This window comes from Euleptes europaea, chromosome 20 (genome assembly GCF_029931775.1).
Source record: "Euleptes europaea isolate rEulEur1 chromosome 20, rEulEur1.hap1, whole genome shotgun sequence".
Classification (NCBI taxonomy): domain Eukaryota; kingdom Metazoa; phylum Chordata; class Lepidosauria; order Squamata; family Sphaerodactylidae; genus Euleptes; species Euleptes europaea.
This window is the reverse complement of record NC_079331.1, coordinates 8,340,565-8,361,961: the sequence shown is the minus strand read 5'-3', so window position 1 is coordinate 8,361,961 and position 21,397 is coordinate 8,340,565. Positions and strand designations below refer to the sequence as shown.

The 21,397-nt window shown below is 47.9% G+C and overlaps 1 protein-coding gene across 1 annotated transcript in view; it reads right to left on the bottom strand.

Moving 5' to 3' along the window:
- ATOSA (atos homolog A) overlaps positions 1-6,122 on the bottom strand; it is a 39,203-nt gene extending 33,081 nt beyond the window's left edge. The window contains exon 1 of the mRNA XM_056865891.1: positions 6,090-6,122. Coding sequence (XP_056721869.1) covers positions 6,090-6,105 — 16 coding nt within the window. The 5' untranslated portion in view covers positions 6,106-6,122. The remainder of the gene's footprint in view (positions 1-6,089) is intronic.
- Between the last annotated feature and the right edge of the window lie 15,275 nt (positions 6,123-21,397).

The following is a 21,397-nucleotide window of genomic DNA, read 5'->3' as shown; positions in this document are numbered from 1 at the left end:
TTAGCAATTTCAAGAGTTTCCTCAGTCATCCATCGAGGCTTTGCATTTCTTTTGGCTACAGGAACAGTCTTTGCACATTCTTCCTTGATAACATCTCTGGTTTCAACCCATAGTTCTTCTGGTTCACTTAAATTTAGAAATATACATCTGTTCTTTACATGGTCTTTAAACTCTTCAGGGATGTTGTTTAGAATGTATTTTGGCACGATTAATGTTTTGGTGTCTTTCGAACTTTTGTTATTAACAATGCAAGGCCACTAGAAGCTCCATCCCAGAACACAGATGATACCCCGCCAGAGTGAAAAGACCATGACTGTTGATAAAAGACCCAGCTGTTGATGAGACCAGTTCTCCACAGAAGACAAAACAACCACAACTTGGACCCACTGCTAGGTGGAGATAGAAAATATCTGTCTCAACCATTTACAATTCATGTTATAAATTTAAAGATCCCGCTAGCATTTTAGCTTTTCAGAACTGTAAAAAACAACAACCCCATATTGATTACATTATCATCTCACAAGCGTGCAACGATGTTTTCATCCATGTATGAGCTCCTCATATTGCCACAGCTGTGATCTATTAATTTAGATTCCACTCAATCTTTGATTACCAGTAAAAAAGATTACTAATAAGCAGGCAATCTTACTTGGCTGTGCAAGGGAGGGTTAGAATTAAGAAAATGAAGCCCCAAGAAATCTGATCCCTATATACAACAGAGTAAATAGCTCCTTTTTTTTGTCTGTACACTCGATACTAAAATTGCAAATGTAGCCATAGATTAAGGCTAGATTTCCATAGTATTGTCCGTAAGATTGCAAACTGCACTGGAGAGCCAGCATGGTGTGGTGGTTAAGAGAGGTAGTCTGGAGCGGTGGACTCTGATCTGGAGAACGGGGTTTGATTCCCCACTCCTCCACACAAGCGGCAGAGGCTAATCTGATGAACTGGATTGGTTTCCCCACTCCTACACATGAAGTCAGCTGGGTGACCTTGGGCAAGACACAGCTCTCTCAGAGCTCTCTCGGCCCCACCTACCTCACAGGGCATCTGTTGTGGGGAAGGGAAGATGATTGTAAGCCGGTTTGAGTCTCCCTTAAGTGGTAGAGAAAGTCAGCATATAAAAACCAACTCTTGTTCTTTCTAAAATATATACAGATTTATTTAGAAGCCACAGATGCTCTCCTTACACATTACGTTAGTCTCTCCTTTGTATTTTCCAGCAAAGTGATCCCAGAGCCAGAAAAACAGCCAGAACAGCTTCCTTACTACAACAGGAAGCAACATCACTTCCAGTTTATTGTCCCCTCCCTGCGTTTACCTGTGACATTTATAACTAGAAGCACCACTCAGGCATTTACCTGTGACATCTATAACTAGAAGCACTACTTAGCAAGCAGCATGTGAGCTGCAGGTTATGTTACTTCCGGTTTAGCCAGAGCAGCTGTTCTCTCTGGCTAAACCGGAAGTAACATAACCTGCAGCTCACATGCTGCTTGCTTTAATTACTGATTACAAAAACAGTTTTACTACTATCTGTTAGCTGCAGAGGTTTCGTCAGCTAGCCATTTGCAGGATACTCTCCGGTCAACCATTGTAAAACTGTGCTACAATGTTGTTGCTTTGTTTTGTGATAAATTCGGTGTAAGGCATCAGTGTGGTTAGGCAATACACATTTCAGGGGCTAGCATTTAAACCATCTATTCCCCTTCCTCCCCCAAAATATACATTTACCTTGCAACCTTAAGAAAGCTTAATTTCAATCTTAAAACCTCAGTAAGTGTCACAAAGGGGAAGAAGGCATTTCTATAGCATGTCAACCAACTTCTTGCAAAATCTGAAAAATTCAGCTTCCACTAGACAGGAGTCACCCTTGCGGGGAAGGGGACAGAAGAAGAAGAGTTCGTTTTTATATGCCGACTTTCTCTACCACTTAAGGGAGACTCAAACCGGCTTACAATCACCTGCCCCCACAACAGACACCCTGTGAGGTAGGTAGGGCCGAGAGAGCTCTAAGAGAGCTGTGACTAGCCCAAGGTCACCCAGCTGGCTTCATGTGGAGGAGTGGGGAAACAAATCCAGTTCACCAGATTAGAGTCTGCCGCTCATGTGGAGGATCAGGGAATCAAACCCGCTTCTCCAAATCAGAGTCCACTGCTCCAAGAAAAAGATACTAGGGCAGCCTTTGCCTCTTAACTGCTCCTATTTGAAGGTCCTGTGCTACCATCCCTGGCTCTGTGTGTGTGTAAAGTGCCGTAAAGTCACAGCCAACTTATGGCAACCCCCTTATTTTTCAAGGCAAGAGACTGAGGTGGTCTGCCATTGCCTTCCTCTGCATAGCAACCCTGGTATTCCTTTGTGGTCTCCCATCCAAATACTGACCATGGCCAACCCCGCTTAGCTTCCGAGATCTGACAAGATCAGGCGAGCCTGATTATATGTCAACACAGTGTTGAATCAGGCTACTTGCTTGTGCAAATTATAAAGGAGCACGTCATCAGATTCATTTAACGAGTGATAGCATCTTCAAGGAGTTCTCAGCAGAAAAGACGATTTAATCGAAGAGACCAAAATATGATTCTGAAATAAAGAGCACTTGCTACAATTTTCAAAGCTTGCAAGAAACCAAATGTGCATAGAATGGAAGGTGCCAGATTTTTTTTTTTTTAGCTCTTTAGAGGGCTTTTTTCACACTATGAAAACGGTGGAGATGTTCCTTTTGACTTCTCTGTAAACCAAACGTGTGTCTGAAAGGTTCCCTGGTGAATTATTAAGGAGTTGGTCTGAACTGCAGTTGTTTCTTGGGTGAAGTCTAAGAATGTGAAAACCTAAACTGTATAATCCAGGGATCCCCAACATGGTACCCACTCATATCCTTCCTGGCACCCACTTCTTTTTGTCTCCCAAACGTCTTTTTTACAGCCTAATGAAGAATACTTTCCTTCCTGCTGGTCAAGAACTTCACAGATTGCACTGCAGTTTAGTTGAAAGCTCTGCTCATCCCGTGTCTTTTGCTATTAATTTGCAACTAGTGGAAGCAGTTGATTGCATACTTGACCGCTTGCCCGTGGTGTAGCTCCTGTGCAGAAAACCGGCACATGTAAACATTTGCATGATTTTGGCCTTCCAAAAAAAAAAAAAAAGCATCTGCAGGCTCACCGTGGCAATTAGGCCACGCACTTTAATCCTTTGCATCTGCCATAACAAACACAGGAACAGTGAAACACTGTTCAGTAAAATTAGTTTATTTGTTTACCAAATAGCTGCTGACTTCTGAACACTCCAACTTTGCTTTCTGATAACTATTTTAAGTTATTACTGTTCGTTTTATTGATGTTAAGCTATGCTAGGCTTGGAGGTAATAAAACACAAATTGATACAACAGTTGGTTTCCACACATAGAGGCTTCAGACACAGTCTTCGCTCCCTCTAAAGCAGCAGTTCTCAACCTTTTTCCGACTGTGCCCCCCCTTCCGGCCTTGGTTCCTTCCTGTGCCCCCCCCCCTAGTACCGGTAGAAAGGTAGCTATTTAAATGTTTTGTTTGTAAATAGCCAAGGAACAAAGAAGCACAAACAGCCACACAAAATGCACACATGCAGTTCTTATTGGGAAACTGAAATTTACAAAAAATACCCCACAAAAAGGTAATACAACACGCTAATAAGCAACAATGTTCACATACAAGGGAGAACAAAGCCTCTACCGCTGTTGCACAAGATTACAGCGATTCAAAAATCCACAGTTGCAAACGATGCATAGAAGTGCAATGAAGAAAGTAATGTGTTAGGTTTTCATGTGTTTCTGTTTTCTTCACTTCTCACTTCCCTCTGTGGCCCCCTAGTCTTGTGCCGTGGCCACCCATTTATGCAATTTTCACCTGGGGGCCCCCCGGGAGGCCATATGGCCCCAGGTTGAGAACCACTGCTCTAAGGTCCATAGATTGGCTACAGCTGTCTCATCAGAAAAATGTTACTGCCTTCTCAAAGTGTAAAGTGTTGTTGTTTTTCAGAACCTTGGACAAACATCTCCAAGGTTCTGGGACCATGAAAGGAGTTACAAAATAGTCAGGGACGCAACCAGAGATTCAATATTTGCAAACCGCATTCTCCAAATGTATTGTGTGAAATACGGCCCTAGGCATATTTATTCAGAATTCGAGTACTGTGTTCAGTGTTGGGCAATTTAAGAAGGATGTAGACAAGCTGGAATGTGTCCAGAGGAGGGCAACAGAGATGGTGAGGGGGTCTGGAGACCAAGTCCTATGAGGCAAGGTTGAAGGAGCTGGGTATGTTTAGCCTGAAGAGGAAAAGACTGAGAGGGGAGATGATAATCATCTTTAAGTACTTGAAGGGCTGTCATATAGAGGAGGGTGCCAAATTGTTTTCTGTTGCCCAAGAAGGTCGGACCAGAACCAACGGGTTGAAATTAAATCAAAAGAGTTTCCGTCTAGACATTAGGAAGAATTTTCTAACAGTTAGAGCAGTTCCTCAGTGGAACGGGCTTCCTCCGGAGGTGGTGAGCTCTCCTTCCTTGGAGGCTTTTAAGCAGAGGCTAGATGGCCATCTATGACCTTAGGCAGATCATGAGAGGGAAGGCATCTTGGCCATCTTCTGGGCATGGAGTATGGGTCACTGGGGGTGTGTGGGGCAGGTGAATTTCCTGCATTGTGCAGGGGGGTGGACTAGATGACCCTGGTAGTCACTTCCAACTCTATGATTCTATGAGAAGTCCCACTGTGGTGACTTGGCCTGACTTCCAGTAACTATATTTATGATTTCAGCTTTATAGCCAAATATTCTTGAATAACCGTGGAAGAAAATCATGCCACTTGTACAGTAGGGCTTACTCTCAGGTAACCAGGCAAAGGAATGCAATCTTAATGACATAAGTCAAAAAGCACTGAGAAAATAGTTGTCAAAAGCAACTAACAAATAGTTTGTTTCATAGCACATTCCATCAGCTCCTGTTTTCCAAGCAATTCCAACACCGGCAAGATGAAAATGCTCTTGCGCATTCAAAATAATACCACGTACTTAAGGGACGTACTACAGAATGTAAAGTACTTTTGAATACAAAAATAGGCTAAAAATAGATACCCAATAGGCAAGTGTGAAAAAAGGCCCTCCCCTTTTTGATGCATCACAATGTTTTTAAAGATCCTCAGGAAATGGACCTACTTTAAAGAATGCCTTACATACCAGAAGTGATTCATGTACCTGGACTGTATATTTGTTTCAAGGTATGGAATTACGCACACATAAACAAAAGGGGGGGAAACACGTGAGATTGCTCACTGCCGCAATATGTGGGGCACTATAAAAATTTAAAGTTATTTTCCAACTGGTTGCTATAGCGAGATGCAGCGATGTACAGCGGTGAAAGATAAGCATTACTGACAGCCAGAAGTCATGAAACACAAACTACTCCAGCGGCAAAAACCACCTCCACAACAGCTTCACAAGAGCTGAATACCATTCGACCCATTTATTTTAACTCCTGCCACAAATACATGCACACAAAGCAGGTAAAGCAATTCAGGACTTTTACCAGAAATCCTAATAGAATGAGCTTTAAGTGCTTTTTGCAAGAGATTTGAGGCTGTATTTCTAACCTCAATGTACAGGGAGATTGCGTTGTCAATACCAAGCTGACTGTAACCTGCAACTGATTTTTTCCCCCAGTTATGTTGCAACTGAATGATAATAGTGCAACACTGTTTGCCATTTAAACACCACCATCTCCCAGGGCAAAGGGTGTTTTCCACAATGAAGGTTCTAACTCCCAGCACTTGACCGGTTTAAGCAAATCATATAATTTACCTAATAGCTTTTTAAAGAAAGTTTCAACAGTCTGTTGATAGTTTAAAATAAAAAATGAGGAAATCGAATGCAAATCGTTCAAACTGCTCCCCATACGTTATCAATTATCCAAGCATTGAATATTATACATGGAAATACTTATAAAATTCATGATCATGGTGTCTCCCCTGCCAGGTAAGTATTTATTATTTTAAGCTAACTTTGGTTTTTATTCAGAGCTGATATTGTATCGCAATAAACTTGACTGATTGATTATAAAATTCATTTACCTCGGTCCGGCTTCATTTTCGGTCCGGTGTTTTTCCTCTCCCCCTACACAGTACTCAGTAAAGGAGCCTTAAATGGAGTGTCGTCCCCCACTTCTGCGCCGTCCCTCCAATGCGGACTCCGACTAGATTTCCTCTCTCCTTCTTTCGCAGGAACCATACAAACAAAAAAAACCAGCCCTGGTTTCCTAAAAGCTTACAAGAATTCGTAGCACCTAGGCCTCCTTTTGACAGTCATTGCAGTCTGCTGGGGATGGGGGAGCGAAACACGGCCGGTCTCTCGTCAAATGTGTCCTTCCTTGACACCGCGTCTGAACAGGTCTATTTATAACCTCCCGGGGGTAAAAAGCTCAGAAAACAGGACTCGAAAAATAAAAAACGCCCTCCCCAATGCGCCCCAGCAGAACCAAAAGCTCTGGATCCCAGAGCTCAAGGCGATGTCAAGCCAAGCCGGAGCGAGTCCATGGCTTTTCCTTCCTTGTACCTGTTCGGGAGTCAGCCAGGAGGGGCAGAGCTCAGCCCTCTTTTTTTCCCCCTCCTCCTCCCAAAATCTAGTCTAGCCTAAATAAAAACCGTCTGGCAGCAGAGGCTCATTGTCAGTCTCAATATGCACGCATGTGTTTGGGGGGGGGGGCTGGAAAATGCAAGAGGCTGAGGCTGTTTCCCCCCTACTTTTGTCCCTCAAGGGTTAAAAAAAAGCCTCCAAACAACCACAGCCTAGCTTGACTTGCATCCCCGCATCCGTCAAAGGAACCCCCCTAAGGACGTCTGAACCCCCCTACACGCGTGCCCTTGGGTTAAGGGGTCCCTCGGCCCTCACCTTACACAACCCCGCTTTTGTCCCTCAAGGGTTAAAAGAATCCAACGCCGCCCAAGCAATCACGGCCTAGCCCGACCCCCCCCCAAGAACGTCTGAACCGCCCTACACGCGTCCACCCGGGGCGAGGGACCCTCACCTTAAAACACCTCCAAAACAACGGCAGCCTGGCCCCACCAAAGGAAAAACCCCTAAGACCGTCTGAACCGTCTGACACGCGTTCCCCTAGGGTTAAGGGGACCCTCGGCCCTCGCCTTACACAACCCCGCTCTTGCCCCTCAAGGGTTAAAAAAAATCAAAAAAAGCCACCAAAACAATCGCAGCCTGGCCAAGGAAAACCCCCAAGAACGTCTGAACCGTCTGACACGCGTGTTGACCCCTCCCCTTGCACGACCCCGCTCTTGCCCCTCAAGGGTGAAAAGACTCCAACGCCTCCCAAGCAATCACGGCCTAGCCCGACCCGCCCCCCCAAGAACGTCTGAACCGCCCTACACGCGTCAGCTTAAACAACCCGACCCGGGGAAAGGGGCAAGGGGGGGAGGGAAGGAAAGCAATGGGGGGGGAGGAAATAAGGGGGGAGAAATAAGGGGGGAGAAATAAGGGGGGGGGAGAGGGTCTGTCACCGCCCCATAGCTTCCAAGGACAAAAACAAACCGACGGGGCCCCCTCGGCGACTCTCCCTTCGCCCCCCAAGTCTTTAAAACGGGGGCTCCTGTCTCCTTCGAGGGACCCCCACACACACACACTCCCCCCCCCTCAGCCCCTCGCCTCAGCCCCACAGGGCCGCCGCGGCCTCATAGCCTCCCCTGCCCCCCCCCTCTTTCCTGAAGCCCCGAGAGGGGGAGAAAAAGAGGGGCTGGAAACCGCCTCAGAGGGGCGAGGCCCCCTTCCCCTCTCTCTCTCTCTCCTCCACCCCCCCCCCAGGCCTGGGGGTCTCTCAGCCCCGACACGAAGCCGCCTCCCCTTCCCCCCCGGCCCGCCGCCGCGGCTGCTGCTGCTGCGGCTGCTGTTTTTGCTCCGGCTGCGGCGGGTTTTCCATGACTCCGCCGGGCCCGACTCCTCCTCCTCCTCCCCCCTCCCTCCCTCCCTCCTTCCTCCCTCCCTCCTTCCTCCCTCCTCCTCCTCCTCTTCTGCTGACTAACTCTCCCTCCTGGGCAACGTCCAGCCCAAGCGGGTCACCCTCGGGGAGGGGGGGAGGGGGAGGAGGAGTCCAACCGGCTCGTGCATGCATGCATGCAAAAAAAAAAAAAAAAAGAACACCACGAAATTATAATAATGATGATGATCAAGGAGGCGGGGACGGGCGAGGGTCTCTGCCCCGCCTCCCCTGCAGGAGACGGCGGCGCTAGGACCCTCCCGGGGAGGCGGCCGGCTGCTTGCAAGCCCGGCTCGAGCGTGCAAAAAAAAAAAAAAACCCAAAACATAACAACAATAATACTAATACTACTAATAATAATAATAATAGGGACGAGCAAGGATCTCTGCCCCGCCTCCCCTGCAGGAGGCGGCGGCGCTAGGACCCTCCCGGGGAGGCGGCCGGCTGCTTGCAAGCCCGGCTCGAGCGTGCAAAAAAAAAAAAAAACCCCAAAACATAACAATAATACTAATACTACTACTAATAATAATAATAGGGACGAGCAAGGATCTCTGCCCCGCCTCCCCTGCAGGAGGCGGCGGCGCTAGGACCCTCCCGGGGAGGCGGCCGGCTGCTTGCAAGCCCGGCTCGAGCGTGCAAAAAAACCCCGAAACATAACAACAACAACAACAATACTAATAATAATACTAATACTACTACTACTAATAATAATAATAATAATAGGGACGAGCAAGGATCTCTGCCCCGCCTCCCCTGCAGGAGGCGGCGGCGCTAGGACCCTCCCGGGGAGGCGGCTGGCTGCTTGCAAGCCCGGCTCGAGCGTGCAAAAAAAAAACCCCAAAACATCATCATCATCAAATAATAATAAAGGGGAAGAGCAAGGATCTCTGCCCCGCCTCCCCTGCAGGAGACGGCGGCGCTAGGACCCTCCCGGGGAGGCGGCCGGCTGCTTGCAAGCCCGGCTCGAGCATGCAAAAAACCCCAAAACATAATAATAATAATAATAATAATAATAATGATGATGATGATGATGATGATGATGATAATGATGATGGCTGCTTGCAAGCCCGGCTCGTTCATGCAAAAAAACAAAACAATATTATAATAATAAAGGGGACGGGGAGAGGCGGGGACGGGCGAGGATCTCTGCCCCGCCTCCCCTGCAGAAGCCGGGGCTTGTGCATGCAAAAAATATATATAATCATAAAGGAGGCGGGGACGGGCGAGGATCTCTGCCCCGCCTCCCCTGCAAAGGACGGCGCTAGGACCCTCCCGGGGAGGCGGCCTGTCTCGCCTCGGTTGCCCGCTCTCGTCGCCGCCCCCCCCCCGTTCCATTTGCCCAAAGGGAAGGGGAAAAAAACGCACGCCGAGGTCACATGGCCAGGCAACGGCCAATCGGCAGCCGCGGCCTTGCCCCGTCTCGGGCAGCTGCTCGGTCGCTATGGCAACCGAAGCCAGGCTCGAAACTTGGGCCTGGGAGCCCCGAGTTAGCATTTTCGCGCATCCTGAATAATGCACTTTGAATCCGGTTTAACGACCGTTTGCAAGCGGGTTATACCGTTTCGCGCAGTCAAACGCAGCTGCAAAGTACGCTGAAAGTGCATTGTGCAGGACGTGTGAATGCGCCCTACAGAGACGCGTGTTGGGGCGATCCTTGTTTTCCTGCCTGTCTCCTGCAGACAGCACTTACGGGCAGAGCCAAACCTGCCCCAAGTCAAACATTAAAACAGAAACTTCTTGCTTCTGCTCTGAAGGACCACAAACAAAAAGACGGGGAGGGGAGCAAAGTTGGCACATGCGAGTTTACATTCATATATAGGCAAAATGGACACACAGTCATAGAATCATAGAGTTGGAAGGGACCCCCAGGGTCATCTAGACCAACCCCCTGCACAATGCAGGAAACTCACAACTACCTCCCCCCCCACACACCCCCAGTGACCCCAACTCCATGCCCAGAAGATACAATCATAGAGTTGGAAGGGACCACCAGGGTCATCTAGTCCAACCCCCCTGCACAACGCAGCAATTTCACGACTACCTCCCACACCCCACACCCCCAGCGACCCCTACTCCATGCCCAGAAGATGGCCACAAATAGAAATACAACTCACCTGGGGCAGCGGGCAGAGCTCAGCTCCTCCTTGAGTGGCAGGTTGTCACTCCCAAAGTGACCCAAAAGCTTCTTCGGGAATAAGGCAGGCTTCAGCTGACTTGAGCGGTGGGGGACCCAAACAGAAGTTGGCGAAGGAGCAATTTCCCTATTTCACATCCCCCCCCCCAAAAAAAAGGAAGCTGAAGTTTTAGCCCCCATTCAAAGCCCTGGCAAATAAAATGGCCTTGCCGAGGCTCCTAAATGCTCAGCATCGCCCTCCCCTCACCTTTCCAGGGAGCCTGCCCTACCTTTCCACTCATCTGACTGGCTTTGCTTATCATGTTTCACCCTGGGCTTCCCTAGATTAGACCTGGTTTCATGTCCAGCCTACTTTGCTTATCTATCCACAGTTGGGAGAGGTCCTCCCTCAATCCACCCTCAGGGGACCGATGGCTCTTTTGAGTGAATCTTCTTTGCAACCAGCCTCTCTTTTCTAGCAGGCTTCGCCCCCACCCTTCTGTTGTTTGCAGTTTTTTTTAGCAGGAATGCCTTTGGGCGAACCCTTCACCCATCTGATGAAGTGAGTTGTGACTCACAGACGTGTACCCTGGGAGAAATGCCACTGGTTTGTTTTACTGGACAGAAGCAGATCCTGGAAATTTTGCAAGGGTAGGCCCCCCCACCCCCCAAAATGGGACTGTCCTCTGAAAAGGGAGGGGGCATCTGGCCACGTCCCTTTGACCAAATGCATGGTGCCCGTCTGCCCAGCGTTACAACTAAACAGAGAAATACCCAGATTTGAATGAATGGATGAATACATGATGATGTCAAAACCAACATCCTTTGTACATACTAGACCGATTTCAGGATTTCAAGAAAAAAATGGAATGTCTTTTTTAATGATATAGTTGGAAATTAAGAAGAAAGTTACATCAAAACAGAAGACTTAGGCAGATGATGAGAGGGAGGGCATCTTGGCCATCTTCTGGGGGTGTGGGGGGGAGGTAGTTGTGAATTTCCTGCATTGTGCAGGGGGTTGGACTAGATGACCCTGGTGGTCCCTTCTGACTCTATGATTCTGTCTTCTGGGCATGGAGTTGGGGTCACTGGGGGTGTGTGGGGGAGGTAGTTGTGAATGTCCTGCATTGTGCAGGGGGGGTTGGACTAGATGACCCTGGTGGTCCCTTTTCCAACTCTGTGATTTTTCTAGGCATGGAGTAGGGGGGGCACTGGGAGTGTGGGAGGGGGAGGTAGTTGTGAGTTTCCTGCATTGTGCAGGGGGTTGGACTTGATGACGCTGGTGGTCCCTTCCAACTCTATGATTCTATGTATATGCTTCACGATAGATATGTTGTTATAGACATAGATGCAGATACATTAAAAAGATTGAGTTATGTAACTCAAAAAAGTGTGAATTTAAATAGTAAGCTCTATCCAAATTGTATGAATATTAATGTTCATGTCTTATGTTTATGTTTGTTTTGTGTATTGAAATTAGACTTTTAAAACTTAAAAAAAAGAGACACTGTCCTTCAGGGTTACTCCTCTGAAGATGCCTGCCACAGCTGCTGGCGAAACATCAGGAAAGAAAATACCAAGACCACGGTCACACAGCCCGGATAACCTACAAGAACCAATTAAAAAAAAGAACTTTGCTCTAATAATGGATTGTCATATAGACCACAAATCCAGCTCCAGGCGTGCTGATGTAAACTCCCTTCAAACACTTAAAAAACAACAGATTTATCGTGCCATAAGCTTTCAGTGGGGCAGAGCCCACTTCGTCAGAGGCGTGAAGTGTTTTCTTTTTAAATTGTCAAATGAAGCTAATGCTTCATGCCTGTCTCTGCCCACGAAAACTTATGCCACAATCAATCTGTTAAGATTTCAGGTGCCATAAGAGTCTTAGTTGTTTTTGTCCCAAGAAACTTACATGGCGGGCAGCCCGTTCCTAAGGGTGTGTGTGTGGTACGATGGTGGCCAGAAGTGGCGGTGCCACGCCGCCTCCAAACAGGCTTTCTGACCGCTGAAAAGAAATTTAACTTCTGGCGCAGAGTGGTAAGCTGCAGTCCTGCAGTCCAAGCTCTGCTCACGACCTGAGTTTGATCCCGATGGAAGTCGGTTTCAGGTAGCCGGCTCAAGGTTGACTCAGCCTCCCATGCTTCCATCCAAGGTCGGTGAAATGAGTACCCAGCTTGCTGGGGGTGAAGGGAAGATGACTGGGGAAGGCACTGGCAAACCACCCCGTAAACAAAAGTCTGCCTGGTAAACGTCGGGATGTGACGTCACCCCATGGGTCAGGAATGACCCGGTGCTTGCACAGGGGACCTTTACCTTTAAGCAAATAAAAATAGGAAAATGCCCCCATAGACTTCAACAGGGCTACGACACCAAAAATGCTATCGGAGCCACGCCACTGCAGGAAGGGGTGTTCCCAGGGTAGGGTTGCCAGATAGACAGTTTATTTGCGGCCCTTGGCCAGGGGTAGGGTTGCCAGGTCCCCCTTCTCAACCGGCGGGAGATTTTGGGGGCGGAGCCTGAAGAGGGTGGGGTTTGGGGAAGGGAGGGACTTCAATCCCATAGGGTTCAATTGCTAAAGCGCCCGTTTTTCTCCAGGTGATCCGATCTCTATCGGCTGGAGATCAGTTGAATTAGCAGGAGATCTCCTGCTACTACCTGGCAGTTGGCAACCCTATCCCAGGGTGAAAGGGGTTATAAAGGTGCTTAAAGGCACCTCCGCCCCCAGGAATGCCCCGGGAATGCCTCCCAGGACACCGGCACAGGGACTTGTGCCACTAGAACGCTGCCAGGAGGCTGCACCTGAGCCTCAGCATGGCATCCCGGCACCAGCAGAGATGCCACCTGTGATGGTCTAAGTGCCCCTTATCACAGATTAAATGGGCACTTACGCCAGAGCAGGGTGACGCTGCTAAGGAGCTTTGCCCCCATCAGGATTGCAGCCTACCCCCTTCAGAAACAGCTCTGGAAGGAAGGCAATCCTCCTTACCCCATGGGCAAAAGTTACTCAGACCCTCTCCCTACTTTATTTTGGATTGTGCTCTAATTTCTGTTCCAGGATTTTACTGGTCTCTTGTACAGTGTGGATTTTTTCACTTTGACACTGGCTAATGCCATTTGATATTAATTTGTTTCAAAGGTTCTACATTTGACTGTCAGTGCAATCCTAAACAGATTTAGGCTTTAAGGGTTGCCGTGTATAGGTATTTTCATTTATTATTTTCTCTTAAATTGGGGGGGCAATCGAGGTGTAAAATCTATTAGCAATTAGCAACACCAGTATGTGGAACAAAGAGAATAAGAGAGACCAAAAGAAAAATCTGGTGGAATGCTGTCATTAGCTTTCACGAGGCCTAACTTAATCAGCTGCATTTAGCTGGTAGAGATATACGTACAAAGTTGCAACTAAAAGGGGCAACATTACAAAAACATTGTGTTTCCATTATATTGCTGAGTACAGATGAAATCAAGATAATCGAGATCCATTTAAAAGAGACAAGGATCCAGGCAGGGCGAACGTGGACCACTCCCACTGCCTGATGAATTAGCAAACTGCGTACATAATAAACCTGTAAAAGAGGAACAATGACTTTCCCTAGTCAAACCACTCCCAGCACAAATTGAGCCCAAGTTTATAGCGCCAGGCCTGCATACGAATGCCAGCTCTTCAGCTTCTCACAGGAGCCTCTCTTTAAAACTGCTTCGCTAAAGGTCTGGCAATCTTCAAATCTGGTACTGAATATTCAGACAGGTTTCAGATCCTCTCCCATTGGTTTTTGTTTCTATTTTTAATGTCTGATCTGCGTTCATTGCATCTCCTACGCACTCCAGGTGGGCCAATGTAAATGACAGAAGACCACTGCCAGCAGGTGATGGCATGCATCTCCTGGGAAAGGATTCCTAGGTGAGTGCGCCCTTCAAGGTGCCGGTGATATTGTTGAGCCTTACAATAGGCTCGCCCTGACCTGGATGGCCCAGGCTAGTCTGATTTTGTCAGATCTCAGAAGCTAAGCAGGGTCAGCCCTGGTTAGTATTTGGATGGGAGACCACCAAGGAAGTCCAGGGTTGCTGTGCAGAGGAAGGCACTGGCAAACCACCTCTTGTTAGTCTCTTGCCTTGAAAACCCCATAAGGGGTCGCCATAAGTCGGCTGCAACTTGACGGCACTTTACACACACACACACACAATAGGTTCAAGTAGATTCAGGGAAAGATTCGGGTTGGGTTGGCAGCTCCAGGTTGGGAAATACCTGGAGGTTTTGGGGGTGGAGCCTGAGGAGGGCGGGGTTTGGGGAGGGATTTCAGTGGAGTATAATGCCATAAAGCCCGCTTTCCAAAGCTGCCATTTTCTCCAGGTGAACTGATCTGTCGCCTGGACATCAGTTGTAATAGCAGTAGCTCTCCAGCCGGCACCTGGAAGTTGAGAAAAAGAAGACACCTCCGTGTACAAAATATAGTTAATTATTAGGCTGATCAAATTTGAATTTGTTAAAATGGTGAACTGGAGAGACTTCCGCTGGGAGCTGGCATTCTATCACTTTCCCTGTTTGTCCTGTCGGTAAAGTATGACTCCTGGGCAGCCATGTAATCTTGGCAATCTCTCTATTAACCTCCCCCAGGTAGAAATGCTTGACTTAAACCTGCAGATGCTTGTTGCTGTCTAAAGAGGGCCGGCTCAGCCAACTCAGTGTTGGCAACCCTACCTGTAGCGCAACTTGATGTGGAGCATTTTTGTACAGGACTCTACATCCAAGGTGCTTTTCACTGCCTTAAATAAAAATGAGCCGATGATTTGCAAAATCACGGTTCTGTGTACAGAAGCAACCGCGGTGGGTTCTGCGTGACCCACGGTCAAGACGTAAGTTGAACAGGAATTTGCTACGGCTTAGCTCTTTTAACCCTGGCGACTATCCTTCCAACTTGTTTGCCAGCTGGGAAGACCAAAAGAAGAAGAAGAAGAAGAAAAGAAAAAAGAAGAAGAGTTGGTTTTTATATGCCGACTTTCTCTACCATTTAAGAGAGACTCAAACCGGCTTACAATCACCTTCCCTTCCCCTCCCCACAACAGACACCATGTGAGGTAGATGGGGCTGAGAGAATGTGACTTGCCCAAGGTCACCCAGCTGGGCTCATGTGTAGGAGTGGGGAAACAAATCCAGTTGACCAGATTAGTCTCCGCCGCTCCTGTGGAGGAGTGGGGAGAATTAGAAAGGGGAAAGGAAAGAACAGGACAGCCCGTTTCTTTAGGACTCTCAGACTGCTTTTCCTGTTATTAATTCTATTTTCTTCCTGAACGTGCACTCGGATTCCAGGATGGCTCCATTGGGAGCACATTTGCACAAGCCTAGTTAAGTCTTTGAGACCAGGAATCTCTCCTCGCCTCACTCCCAACAGATCTAGCTCTGCCCACGGGAACTGGATCCAAAGCACCCCATGCCGAAAGGAAATAGCTGCTAGCGCTGTTCCACACACCCTTGCAGAAGTGCTTGTTTCTACAGCCGTTCTCGCCCTCCCACTTGTGAAAGAGGTTGTGTCATCTCAGGCCGGTTTTGAAAGCTGCTTTCTGAAAGGTTTCCATGCGCAGCAGGTGCTCACGCCAGCTATTACCGGTTGCTGCAGGTTACAAAAACCCTTCAAGACAGGTCGCTTTGCCATGGGGGTTACCGCACTTTGTATTCCCAGCGATGTATTGATTTTGAAAATGTTATAAAAAAACATCGCTTTAAAAGGGTTTTTGGATACCACGGCTTATAAATGGTTGGACGACGTCTTCACAGCTAAAGGGGCCAAACAAAGTGCGAACAGTATTTTTTATAACGTTTTCAAACTCTTAATACATTGGTGGGAATACAAGTGCGGTAACCCCATACTCCTAAGGCAGGGGTGGGGAACCTTTTTTCTGCCAAGGGCCATTTGGCTATTTATAACATAATTCGCGAGCCATACAAAATTATCAACTTAAAAATTAGCCGACCAAGCCCCAAGCTGCCCCAGATGACCCTCCCCCCCCGGCACAGGCAAGTAGGCAGGAATCCAACCGGTGGCGCACTCGGGGGGGGGGGAGGTTCCTTTTCTCGGCCAAACAAACTCACATCCGCCTTGAATAGAGGCTATTCCTGTCCCTGGAAGGGGGCGGATCACCAGTCTTAGATCCTTCTGAGCTGGAGATCTGCCAGGACCCACGAAGGGCCAGACCAAATGATTTCGCGGGCCTTATACGGCCCCCGGGCCTGACGTTCCCCACCCCTGTCCTAAGGTGAGCTCACAAGGGATACCTTGTTCCCCTAATTAAGGGCTATTGTCCTTCACTCCTCCTGGATCAGTGGCCTTAGACTTATTTACTCCATTTTATCCTGCCCTTCCCTCGAGGAGGTTCTCTCTAAACCATTAACTGTCATTGATGAAATAGCAACAGATCATCCTGGACTATTAATTAACAATCAGCCTATGGACTGATGCAATCAAGGAAGCCAATGGGAGACTTGAGCAAGGCTGTTAAGGATAGGACATTTTAGAAGTCATTGATTTAGAAGGTCATCACGATGAGTCAGAAGTAGGGTTTGCCAGCGCTGGGCTGGGAAATAACTGGAGATTTGGGGGGTGGAGCCTGGGGAGGGCGGGGTTTGGGGAGGGTCCTCAGCAGGGTATTATGCCATACAGTCCACCCTCCGAAGCAGCCATTTTCTCCAGGGAAACCTGATCTCTGTGGTCCAGAGACCATTTGTAATAGCGGGAGGGCTCCTGGCCCCCCCTAGAGGTTGGCAACCTTAGTCAGAAGCGACTTCACACACACACACTAACAAGAATGGTTGGGGCCATCAGCTGTAACAACATCTTCCATATCCATTTAGACGTTCTGATTGTCCCCCCTCCAACCACATGAACACATGAAGCTGCCTTCTACTGAATCAGACCCTTGGTCCATCAAAGTCAGTATTGTCTACTCAGACCGGCAGCGGCTCTCAAGGGTCTCTACCACTGAGCCACAGCCCCTCCATAACAATGGTTACCCAAATGATGTCTCTCTAATATTAGAGTCATCCGAATGAATAATGAGTGCCCTACCACTGAGCCACAGCCCCTCCATAACAATGGTCGCCCAAACGATGTCTCTCTAATGTTAGAGTCATCCGAATGAATAATCCTTCCGCAACCCAGTGCATTGCTCAACAAACAAACCTGCCATGTTTCTCCAGCCAAACACGCAGAGGTGAGTAATAATAATCCCATCAAGAGTGACACAAGCCGTTCTTTGATATTTAAATTCCCCCAATAACTTGAGACGTGTCACGCTGTGCAATTGTTCTCCACTTGCTGCCGCATAATTATGGATCCTAAAGCTTTGCACCGGATGTAGCAGAATACAAAAGCCTCGTTCCCAAAATATAAAGGGAAGAATAAAATATAAAGGGAAGAATCTCAGAGAACAACAAGGATTCACAGACGTATGAATATGGGTGATTGTACTCCCAGTTGACTCAAGCACAATTCTCACTCTCCAAGGGTTACACATTCTTCATAAAAGGCAGTGGGGGGGGGGAGTGATCCTTTAGGAATGACAATTGGGAAACTAAATGTTAAGTAGTTTTTTTCTAGACATTTTAAAACTATTGGCACTGGGACCAGAACAAAGCCTTTATCACCTCTCAGGAATTCAATGGTATGTGGGGAGGGGGCACAGGATACCGTGGACTGCCAAAAAAACAAATCAGTGGTTTATAGATCAAGTCAAGCCTGAACTGACCCTAGAAGCTCAAATGACTAAACTGAGGCTGTCGTACTTTGGTCACATTATGAGAAGGCAAGAGTCGCTGGAAAAGACAGTCATGCTAGGAAAAGTTGAGGGCAGCAGGAAAAGAGGGAGACCCAACAAGAGATGGGTTGACTCAATAGAGGAAGCCACAGCCTTCAATTTGCAAGATCTGAGCAAGGCTGTCAAAGAGAGGACATTTTGGAGGACTTTCATTCATAGGGTCGCCATGAGTTGGAAGCGACTTGACGGCACTTAACACACACACACAGGATTATTGACCCCGCTGATACCAACGCAGAGCTGACACCAGAATCCAGCGGGGATGTGTATGTGTCAGAGATTCTTGCACTCCCGGTTTCTGTGTTCTGAAAGCAGATGTGTGTGTTGTTGTTGTCGTCAAGTCACACCTGAGTTATGGTGACCCCCGGTTGAAGTTTTCAAGGCAAGAGAGGTTCGGAGGTGGTCCGCCATTGCCTGCCTCCGCCTCTGGGAGTCCTTGGAGGACCCCCATCCAAATTCTAACCAGGGCCAACCCTGCTTAGCTTCTGATACAAGAAGACAATTACCCCAAGCAAAGACGATGCTATGTGGGTATACTGCTGCATCAAACACTTTAAATGCACACACTGCTAACTGTGGCCCTCAAAAGAGGAAGTCACCATCCTTGAAAATTATTTCTGATTCTTTGCTTTTTAAAAAAAAAAAGCTATTTCTCTTCTGCTTTCTGCAAAACCCGGTCTGTTTCCTTAGGGATTACTCACCTCATTTATTAGTCAGTGTTCAACTGGGCACGTTCAAGGAGATGATGTACGATGTCGTGCGTCCAGATTCTTGCCATTCCGAAATAGAATTATTGTCTCTTCAGTGACGTGGTCTCTGGTGTAGCTCTCCGTATAAAGCCCTGGTCAGTAAGTCAGACTACTGGGAGGGGAAGAGGGTTTTCAAATGGTAGGCTGAGGTGACAGATGGGTCAGGTTGTACCTCTATCTTTTTACAGATGCAAACAGTTTATTCTCAATAAAATGGTTATTAAGCAACAGAGGCTGGATAGACTTTCTCAACCAATGCAAGGGTTGGGAGAACGCCAGTACACGTGCAAACAACTCAAAGATCACAAAAGGTTCACACAATCAAAGGTTAGTGCAGTTAAATTTTAAAATAAGCAGCGTTGTGCCAGCGAGCCTGTCTCCCAAGCCTTCCATTTATTTGATTTACTTTTCTCTGCAATGGGGACTAGTATTGCCAGGTCCCTCTTTGCCACCAGCGGAAGATTTTTGGGGCGGAGCCAGAGGAGGGCAGGGTTTGGGGAGGGGAGGGACTTCAATGCCATAGAGTCCAATTGCCAAAGCGGCAATTTTCTCCAGGTGAGTTGATCTCTATCGGCTGGAGATCAGTTGTAATAGCGGGAGATCTCCTGCTATTCATCAAATACTCCCCAAACCTCACCCTCCTCAGGTTCTGCCCCATAAATCGCCAGGTATTTCCCAACCCGGAGTTGGCAACCCTAGGTATGAGGGAAACTGGAACCTTCTTCTTTTCCTCTGCAGCCCTTCCTCACAGCACCAAGCGAACGAGCGCTTTTTAAGACGCTCCCCCAATATATGTCTGACCACAAGTCCATTTGCACACCTGTGACCCAGCCATATGATGGGTGTGTCGTGTAGGGTTGCCAGGTCCCTCTTCGTCATTGGCGGGAGGTTTTTGGAGTGGAGCCTGAGGAGGGCGGGGTCTGGAGAGGGGGCTTCAATGCCATAGAGTCCAATGGCCCAAGCGGCCATTTTTCTCCAGGGGAACCGATCTCGATTGCCTGGAGATCAGTTGTAATAGCAGGAGATCTCCTGCTAGTACCTGGAGGTTGGCAACCCTAAGTTATGCCCTAACTGTCCCCTCCTGATGACATCAATCCAGCTCTGCTTTTGGGCAGAAGATTGACACTAAGAATGCAACTCTAAGCCCACTGACGCAGTCCTGCTTTATTCAATGGGGGCTTATTCCCGTCAGTGTTCAGCTTTAGCTCCAGTTCAGCCAGGTAGCAGCCATAAATGCATCAAACTCCAAGAGTCCCGGCGCGGATGAGGGAAAAGGACAGAGAGCACATTTTAAGCACGAGCCTCCTAATCAAAGTCAACACCGACTTCCTTAGGGGTGCAAAATCTGCCGTGGTTTCTGGCCAGTGGGCAAACATTACACAACCCAGTTTTGTCCTAAGAGAAATAAACAATTGCTAGGGTTGCCCGCTCTGGGTTGGGAAACATCTGCGGACGCCATGGAGTCCAGCTTCCAAAGCAGCCCATTTCTCCAGGGGAACTGATCTTGGGCTTTCTCGGCATCTCCAGTATACGATCTCAAGTAGGAGATGCCGAGAAAGCCCATTCTCTTCCTGAACTGTCTCCTGTCTCCCAGATAATTCTGAGCTAGAGGTCTGACCCTATAAACCGACTTCATATACTTTCATCTCTAACCAGGTGGAAAACAAATTAGGTTGCTCCTTCGTATGCCACTGCCGTTACTACAATAAAAGTTCGTTTCTGCTGGTTTTATTAGACTGAAAACACACAAACAAAACCAGATATACTTAGTTCTGGAATAATAGATCCTCCCTCCCTTGTATAAGATCAGGCAGCTGTGACGTTGTTGCTGAAAAGGTAGCATGGGAGAATTTTTAAATGAAAACCATCCATTAAATGTGAATCTGAATGCGATCTGAGCCGTCGAGTGACCTGGCCCTCCTCTCTGCCTGTGAAGGTGGCTTACTTATGAGTCATTTACACAGCCCTCCTAAGCAGAACTGCACCCTTCTAAGCCCATGGACTTAGAAGGGTGTAACTCGGTTTCGCCGTGCACTGTTAGCCAGATTTCGTCCTCGCAGCCTCTTTCTTCATCGTAGAGTGGTTTCATGCCCGAGCCGCTCCGATAACCTTTCGCTTCATGTGCGAAAGGTTAGTTGTGTAGACTTTTGCCCTCCCACCAGGTCCGGCAGATATTTAAAACAGAATGCTTTGTCTCAAGGGAGGACAGATTTGTGCCACTGGGAAACGGGTTCACCTCTTTAGTCCTTGGCAGTTTTGCAAAGCTCTTTGCTCTGTTTGTTCAAGTGGACAGGTTAATGATCCTAGTCTTGAGTAACAAAGACAATACGCAGCCTATCAAGGGGGCACACATTTGTGGCTCGCTTTAGCAGCCTGCCAAAATTTGTGCGGGCCACCAATCCTTCTAGGGTTGCCAACCTCCAGGTACTAGCTGGAGATCTCCTGCTGTTACAACTGATAGAGATCAGTTCCCTTGGAGAAAATGACCACTCTGGCAATTGGACTCTATGGCATTGAAGTCCCTCCCCTCCCCAAAGGCCACCCTCTTCAGGCTCCGCCCCCAAAATCTCCAGGTATTTCCCAACCTGGAGCTGGCAACCCTAACTACATGCTTTCACAACTAACAAATGTACCCTTTTCCCCTCTTCTTCCTGTGTTCCTACATTAGGGTTGCCAACCTCCAGGTACTAGCTGGAGATCTCCTGCTATTACAACTGATCTCCA